We start from the raw sequence: 8,583 nt of genomic DNA, 5'->3' as shown, positions 1-8,583 counted from the left end.
CGAAGGTTTGTGCCTGTGGCTGGCCTGAACAAAAGGCCTCCAGTGAGATCCAGGTGACAGAGATGTATGAGCCCAAGCAATGTTCCCTCTAAACTGAGCTAGTGTGAGCCAGTTCACAGTTTTTTAGCCTCCGGCTCACACATTTTTGCCTTAGCTCAGGAAGGGATGGCTCCAGAGCAAACTAAGTTATGCAGTGGCCAAACCGCTCGCTCGCAACTTTAATGCCAGTAGCTCACCAAGTAGAATTTTTGCTCACAAGACTCCACAGCTTAGAGGGGGCATCGATCCCAAGTGTAGCTGTGTCAAAGTGAGTTAGATCCTTGGGCTCAAGAGTAAAACTCTTCTCTTACAAGGACTTCTCAGTACTGAGAAGGACAACAGCTCATGACACTGAGGCCAATGGTCACAAACGAACAAGAATCAGTGAAGTGTCAAGAACCATTCATAGAGGGATCCAAACAGAAATGACCTTGAGAATCAGTTTCAACAGTTGTATGGTGGTAGGTAGGGATAGGCATGAACTGCATTTTTGCGGTTTGGTTCGTGGCCAAACCATGAACCGGTACAAATCGAGAGTTTGGTTCACAAACTGAACTGGTTTGTATTGGTTCGTGAAAAGCAGTGGGGAGCAGAAAGCAGGGGTTTAAAATTCATGGAAGTTCATGGCAGCTATTCAGATCACAAACATCACTTTGCAAACCATGAACCAGCCAAAATTCATCACGAACTTTTGTTCATGAGCCTATTCATGCCTTCCCTAGTGACGGGCCAGTGTGACGGGTGGCCTCAGAGCCAATGGAGTTGATGCAAGCGACTGTGCGTCAAAGCAGCCTGCTGAGCTTGATGGTGCTTCTTCTGAAGACTTTTACTGGTGACTGAGATTGTTCCTTCTTTTTATACCTTTTTGAAGGCATAAACGGGGTGCTGGGGAGTGGAGGAAGGCAGGGCGTCTTTCAGAGGCACAGGGATTGGTGATGGCTTCCAAAGCCATGATGGCTTGATCCCACAGTGTCCAACGAAGAAAACCCCTATTACAGCAAGCTTGTTTCGCGTAATGCTGAGTGTTCAATTTATTTACTTATTTCATCCCTTTATTGCCAATGGGGATCCAAAGCTGCTTACGTTGCTTTTCTTCCATTTTATCCTCACAACTCTGTGAGGTAGGTTAGGCTGTGTGTGATTGGCCCACAGTTACTGAGGAAGCTTCCATGGCAGAATGGGATTGGAGCCTGGGGTCTTCCCGATCCTAGTCCAACACTTTTCTCTCAAGCATAAGAGGCAGCACTTGTGTCCTTTAGTGGAAAGTGCAGCTTCACAACAACAGTGCTTAAGTGCAATTCAGGAGAAATATTCTATATAGAGTAATTTTTTCAGAAGCAAAGCCAGCTCTCAGGAGAGGAAAATCCTCTAGAGAAGGTTTCAGACCAAAGGAGAGCTGAATAGCAAAGGCACAGCCTCCTCCCTTCCAAGGACACTTGGCTTGAAGCTTCGATTCTGTGGGAAGTAGTTTTTCACACCTAAATCCTAGCTGTAGAAGTTTCTGTGCTGTGCAAAAGCAAAGCTCAGTGTGATGTATTGAAACTGCCAGTAAAATACAAGTTACCTAACATCTGAACCTTGCAAACTGGCAACTCCAAAAGCTGGAGACAGCAGCCAATTTGGTGCTAGATTTCTTCACTGTTATTTTATCAGATCAGCCGAACAGCTACACCAACTTTAATCAGTGTTATACTGCAATGTACGTACCAAGATGGGCTGTACAGACCTCATTATCTATGAGGTGTGTGTATCTCAATAAAGCACCTATTAAAGAGCATATATTAAAGGCCTTCAAGATGATTTGAGAAGCTATTAGTAGAATTAAATACCATGTCCCTGAAATCAGATGTTCAAATGCAGAGGTTACCAAACCTGAAGTGGGATCCACTTCTAAACCCACCTACAAATGAACTCCTCACTAGTTTCCCTCTACCCAACATGAAACACGCAGTAGTTAAAACTGAACAAGCGTATATTTTGTTTCATGTTGAACATTTATATTTAGCACTAGGAGAAAGGCTCGTTGTGGAAATGAATGCAATGAGCTCTAGGAAGAGGGCCTGGGTGAGTGTGGCGTCCTGCAGCAGTTGCCGGCGGCCCCCACCATGCCTTGCATCCCAAAGCCTCGGCGGGTGGGCAGGAGAAACGGGGAGGCTTTTAAATGCCTCCCTGCTCCCTTCCGTGCCCTTCGTGGCTTGCCTGCCTCGGCACGCGGGCCAGAAGGGGCTCTGGGAGGCTTCCCCTGCTCGCCCGCTTAAACTCCCCTTTGCCATGCATGGCACATCCCCGCCAGTGGGCCGGGGATGGGAGGGAGGTCCTGGCTTTCCCACCGGTGGCCAGGCCCACCCCCACGAGCGTCTGGCCACCTCTCCGTCCTCACCCGGCCCTGGAAATGGCGAGCCGCAGCGACGTGCGCCATTCCTGGCTCTCTGCTGTTTCAGCGTGTTCCCCCGTTGCCTCACAGTCGACCTCCTCATCCTCCAGCGGCTGGAACGCCCTTCTCGTGCCTCGGCTCCTAGCGCACTGAGGTGATACTCCATTCCCTTCCCCGACTCCCTCCAGAGTGAGGGCAAAACACTGCCCGCCAACTTGGTGGGCGGGGCCGAGCCAACGCAGGGAGCCAATGCAGCCACAGGATTGGGAGACCATGAGAGTGGCAGCTGAACGGGCCAAAGGCTGTGGGAGCATGTCCAGGAGAGACACTAAAACTCTTATATATAGGAGAGATTACTGAACAGCAGGATCTATTTCATGGCCACTTCACATATTATGTAGTGGCAAACTGAAATTTGTCCTTCCGCCTCCCGGACATTCCTTTCATAGTTCACCCAGTTCCTGATCCTCTCTTCAGGCCTCATAAACTATTTGTGAGAGCTGAAACTCCTCTCTGGATCCTCACCCCCAGTATAAGAACCAACATTCTAGCCAAATCAGCCCTTCTGTGCAAAAGGTCTAATTCGTGGGCTTACCTCTTCTTCAAGGCAACAGAAACAGCTGAGAAAATTTGGCCACCATTCACAGATGCTGAGTGTCATTTAAGTGTGGGCTACTCTGTACCAACAAGAAAAACAAAGCACTCCCTCCTTGCCACTCAAACAATATGTTCAGCATGCTACTCAGTTAAACCAAACGCTCACATCCCGTGAACCGCCAGTGGAAAGCGCGGACCGGGATCTCCCCCACCCTCCCTGTCCTTCTAGAGCCATTTCCAGTCTCAGGAATCACTATTACCAGGGTGAGGGACTTGCATGCACTAGTGCACCAGTCAGGGGGCTGTAAGCAGGGAGACGGGAGGGACTGGGATTGCCCTTTCTGCTTCGTCTGCAAGCGGAGCTCCAATTAAAGAAGATAAACCAAGAAGTTACTGTGCTTCCATCCCTCTCCACAAGTCTGGCTGGTACATGGAGGTCCCTCAACCTCAGAAATAAGCTTTCCCAGAAAGGGAACTGGTTCACAGAGGGAACAAGTCATAGGATCCAAGCCCAAAAAACTCTTGAGATCCAATAAAGTATGGAGATCCATGGAAGTGGGCTGTTATATCAGTTTATTATAAAAAAGAAATGGTAGCAATGTGGAATACAGCAATATCTCCTGCTTACACACACAAATGAACAGAGGACATCCCAAGCAGTGTGGACATTTCAGGGGGAGGCAACTAAAGGGCATGAACCAAAATGCGATCAGAATACAGAAACATTCTTTTAAAAAGGTTAAAAATTAGATATCAATATTGGTGCCTTAATATTGCTTTCATTATCGGACAAGCACAACTTTTACAGAAATTAAAACACACACACCAAAATTTTAAAAAAAACCCTAAGAAAAGAGGTGGCTGCTCCAACATCGCCATAACAGCCAAGACATCTCACTCAGTATTTGCATACTTGATAGCAGCACTTTTCATAAGAACTACATAGAAAATATCAAAGCAAAAATATTGTGGCAGTTATCAACAGGTATTCAAAGAAATATATGATTAAATTACTGTTAAGATGAACACTTAAGAGACAATTCAATTATCTACATTTTTAAGCTGTTTTCCAAAACTGCTCCAATGAAAATTATCATCTCAAAGATCAAGCGTTGCAATTTTGTTTGGCTGACGGGAGTTTCCCAGTTCACCGCTTTCTGCATGCTTGGAACGAGGGCCAGTTATAAATCTATTCATACAACAAGGTAGGTAGACAGAGGAAAATAAAAGTTTACTGCCAGTAAACACACAATATACAAGTGTTTGCTCTTTTTCAAGTAACTGTTGTTTCCCAGTGCATTATCTTCTGTATCTTCCTCGTTCTCCTCCTCTGTCCCGATCACATATCCTCTCTCGCTCCCTTTCCCTGTCTCTGCCCCGCTCTCGCTCCCTCCTGGTGTCTCGAGGGCGATCCCGCTCACGATCTCGCTCACGCTCGCGGGGCCTGCTTCTCCGGCCACTGACCACAGCTTGTGTCCGACGTAGAAAGTCATCAACCCTCATATCATAGTCATGCTAAGGAACACAGAACAATTTTTAAGCATCATCTAATTTAGAATCCATACACCTGAGGATCTTTCTGAAATTCAGACTTAAAGCTAGAGACGCTCTGGGGGGGGGTCTAGCTTCCCCAGGTCCCTTAGTTTTTCTTTAGGTCCCTTAGTTTTTGAACAGAAACTGAAACACTCCAAAATGCATGTAAGCAGGTTCCCACCACAAATCAATCAACCTGAACACCTTCCCTGGTCTAACAGATTGTTTTGACAATGGCCAACAACGATTTAGCTGGCTAGGTGACTGGGAGGGGGAGCAGAAAGTGTATCTGGCTCGCTTGCCTCTCCAAGCCCCACCCCCATCAGCAGTCCGGTGGTAGTGGGAGGGTTAGCGTTAGACGTATAACACGCTTCCACTCCTAAGCCCCCCAAGCCACAAGCCTAGTATCCTTTCGCCCACAAACAGTGCCCCCCCCGCCCAAACAGAGGCTGGCAGGGCAGTGGGGGGGGGGATCTCCCCTATGAGTTCTCAAGGGCCTCTTCTTGCCATTGCTTATTTTGAAAGCATTATTTTGTACAATGTGAATAGTTTTAGAAATCTTCATGGTGAAATCTAGGTTTCCAACAACTGTAAACCCACAATATGTTGATAACTGGGGGGAGGGGGGGGCAGTGTGTTTCAAATGAAGCATCTTGCTGATTTGGCTAGCTGTTCATAAATATTGCTGTAATCCGGGCTTTAATCTAGAGATTTTAGAAACTGATGCTTTTTATAATAATTACCTGGATTCCTGGCTGTTTTGAAAAGTGCTCCAAGTTACTTGGGGCGCACATAACGCAGAAACTGTAACCCCTAAATCAATTATCCACGCTGGTAAGAAAAAGCTGTCAGGTTTTTGCTTTTAAAAATCCAGCTAAATGTTTAGTAACACAAATGTAGCACCCCCCCTTCCCCTGAGGCATTTACATGGGCAATCAGCCTGGGCGGCTGCCCTGCAACTGAGGGGGTGTGAACAAAGCATCCCTTCAGAAGGCAGACGAAACTGATACTTCCAAAGGCGGTGAGATTGTGCCGTGCTGCTCCCATGGCCAGGACGGATCATCACTGCAGCTCCCCAAAGCCCCACGTGCTCTGCATACCTGCCCCACAACTGCCTCCAATTCGTCCCTTTTCCTTCAGTGCAAGTCAAGCCACACTTACCACTCGCTTATCCCGGTATCGTGCATCATGTGGTATGGGATGGTGCCCAGAGTAAGGAGGGTGAGCTTGGGGCGGAGGAGCGTGGTGCTGGTAGTATGGGTGATGGGGAGGCTGTTCCATACCTGGGTAGGGAGGCTGAAATGAAACAGCAGTTTGTTATAACAGTGGAAAGAAAAAGAACTCTGCATTTGAATGCTACTGCAAGTAAGAGTGCTCTCCAAAGAGGACAATCCCCTGGGATGGACAGGATGCTTTTTAGACTTCAGAGCAAAACCCTGATATATCTGTCCCTAACAGGCACACTCATCAGGCCTGCCTGCGAGAGGCTGCGGCAATCCAATGACCCCACTCACTGAGAGGCCGCTTGCTTTGTGTGGATTTAAACGGGCAGGGAGGGACAATATTCACAAGGAAATAAGAGGCTGCTGCCAGAATTCTCATTCTTTAAAAGTCAAGGGGATGCAGACTTCTGCCCTGGCCCCAAACAAGAGGCAACTGTCCCTCTCCAGTCCTAGAAGCCAAAGCGCAACATATGTAAAGCCCTGCCTTCACACAGTATTAAGCCACCAGTGCACATCTCTTAAATCCAGGGTCCCAAAGCAGCAACATTGCTGACAGCAGCCCTGCCGCTTGCTTGCCTTGGAGAGCCAGGCCAGGAGTGGGGAGACTCGGGCTCAGATCCCCACTCCGCCACCAAGCCAGCTGGCTGACCCTCCTGGACGCGCCACTCTCCCCCTTGCGGGCCACCCTGGACTCTCTGAAGGGGACGTGGGAGGGCAATGTTCTTTATCACAAAGACGAAACAAATGAGCACACACAATCAAAAACCAAACTACCACGTGGAGACAGCTGAGCTGGTTCTTTCAGCTCATCCATGCCTCCCATTATCTGGACACTCATGAAACTAAGTGGAAGTTCAGAATTGGATCATCTCTACCAGACATGACCTAGCTCTCCCCTGATTGGCTGTGGCTCCTCAGGGCCTCAGGCAGAGAAGAGGAACTCTTAACGCCCCACGACACTTGGGATTCTTGAGCTGCAACCAACGCAGGCTGAAAGGAGGCGAGGGCCTTCAGCAGGGTGATCCGGGGGGAATAGAGGCAGAACCACAACCCCTCCGGCCAGGGAGGTCAGGCAGAGGGGACAGCTGAAGGCAGACCACACTCCCACACTCTGACCATCATAGGGCACCGGCTCTTGGATATGTATTGACTCTATACGCCACCTTTCTGTCCAATGGGGACCCAAAGCAGCTTATAATGTTTTCCTCTCCTGTTTTCTCCTCACAACAACCCTGCAAGGTAGGTTAGACTGAGAGTGAGCAACTGGCCCAGGGTCACCCAGCGAGCTTCCATGGCAGAGAGAGGATCCCAACCTGGGTCTCCTGGATCACAACACTTAGTGTTCAATGGTGCTGCCACGTGCAGAGTGACTTCAGTGGAACTGCACGGAAATCAATGGGCTTAGACTGGAATTGCTCTGCAGAGGATCACACGGTTGAGACATGGAATGCAGCAGCCTGTCGCTCCACCTGCAAAGCCAGGTGATATTTGAAAGGACAGGTTGCTTACCTGTAACTGGTGATCTTCGAGTGCTCATCTGTGCATTCACACCCTTGGCATAGTCTGCGCCTGTTAGAAAGCCAAAAGGGATTTTCGCGCCCACTCCCAGGTCACGCGCCGGGCTCCACTGCGCATGACCAAGGAGGGGCACGCAGATCCCGCCAGTTCCTTCTGACCGCCGTCCAACAGCCTTCAAAGAACAAGATGAAGGGCCGAGAGCAGAGGGGAAGGAGGGCGGGTGGTGTGAATGCACAGATGACCACTCGAAGATCACCAGTTACAGGTAAGCAACCTGTCTATCTTCTTCGTGGTCTCTGTGCATCACACCCTTGGGAGACTAGCAAGCAGTAAACGCTTACCTGGAGGAGGGGCCAAGGCCCTACATCTGTGCTGCCTGTAACACCGCTCGACCCACTGCCGTAAGTCTACTGAGTCGCGTATCAAGGTCGTAATGCTTCACAAAAGTGAGGGGAGTAGCCCAAGTCGCGGCATTGCAGATGTCTTCTAACGACGCACCTCTCAGGAAAGCTGTAGATGTTGCCACTGCCCGCGTGGAATGAGCCCGAAGCTGTCCCAGGAGCAGCCTTCGTGCCAGAGTATAACAAAGTTTGATCACCTCCACAATCCACTTGGATAAACATTGTGAGGAAATTTTCTTCCCTTGGGAAGGCAAACTATGAGATATAAACAATGCCGGAGACTTATGGAAAGGCTTGGTTCTACCCAAATAAAATAAGAGCGCTCTCTTAACATCCAGAGAGTGCAGTCTGCACTCTTCCTCATTGGAGGGAGACAGAAAAAACATGGGGAGAACTATATCAGAACGCAAATGAAACTCTGACACAACTTTAGGCAAAAAGGAAATGTCCAAAACGAGCGAAACCCCCTGAGGGGAAAAACTAAGATATGGTGAGTCACATCTAAGTGCAGACAATTCGCTCACTCTATGAGCGGAAGTAATGGCCACCAAAAATGCTGTTTTCAACGATAATAACTTCAAACTACAAGTGGCTAAAGGTCAAAGGGCCTACCCATCAAAAAGGTGAGGACCAAAGCCAAATCCCAAGCAGGAATTGTCCCATGTCCATTCTAGACAAAATAAAACCAAAAATTGACCTCAAATCAGACAGGGGAGGAGGCAATTTGAGAGAGACCAAATACTGCAGAAATTTGGCCCACTTCCCATCATACGAGGCTCTAGTGGAAGGTTTGAGACAATTGAGAAGGACTTCATCTATTCTGTCATGTATTACGGAAAGTGTATGCTCCACACTGTCAATTTGAAGCTCAGAGGATCATGATGCAGAATCTGGCCCC

At 48.5% G+C, this 8,583-nt stretch overlaps 1 protein-coding gene across 4 annotated transcripts in view; it reads right to left on the bottom strand.

Annotated features, from left to right (window-relative positions):
* Positions 1 to 3,571: 3,571 nt before the first annotated feature.
* The window catches only part of YTHDC1 (YTH domain containing 1), a 43,518-nt gene continuing 38,506 nt past the window's right edge, over positions 3,572 to 8,583 (bottom strand). For all 4 annotated transcript variants that reach the window (XM_015417177.1, XM_015417179.1, XM_015417180.1 and 1 more), the window contains 2 exons: positions 5,705 to 5,839; positions 3,572 to 4,525 (listed from right to left, as the gene is read on the bottom strand). In XM_015417177.1, the coding sequence (XP_015272663.1) occupies positions 4,310 to 4,525; positions 5,705 to 5,839 (351 nt within the window). In that variant the 3' untranslated portion in view covers positions 3,572 to 4,309. The remainder of the gene's footprint in view (positions 4,526 to 5,704; positions 5,840 to 8,583) is intronic.

This window comes from Gekko japonicus, unplaced genomic scaffold, assembly GCF_001447785.1.
Source record: "Gekko japonicus isolate JY-2015 unplaced genomic scaffold, Gekko_japonicus_V1.1 scaffold1314, whole genome shotgun sequence".
NCBI lineage: Eukaryota > Metazoa > Chordata > Lepidosauria > Squamata > Gekkonidae > Gekko > Gekko japonicus.
Note: the sequence above shows the minus strand (reverse complement) of the source record. Positions and strands in the feature narration are given on the sequence as shown.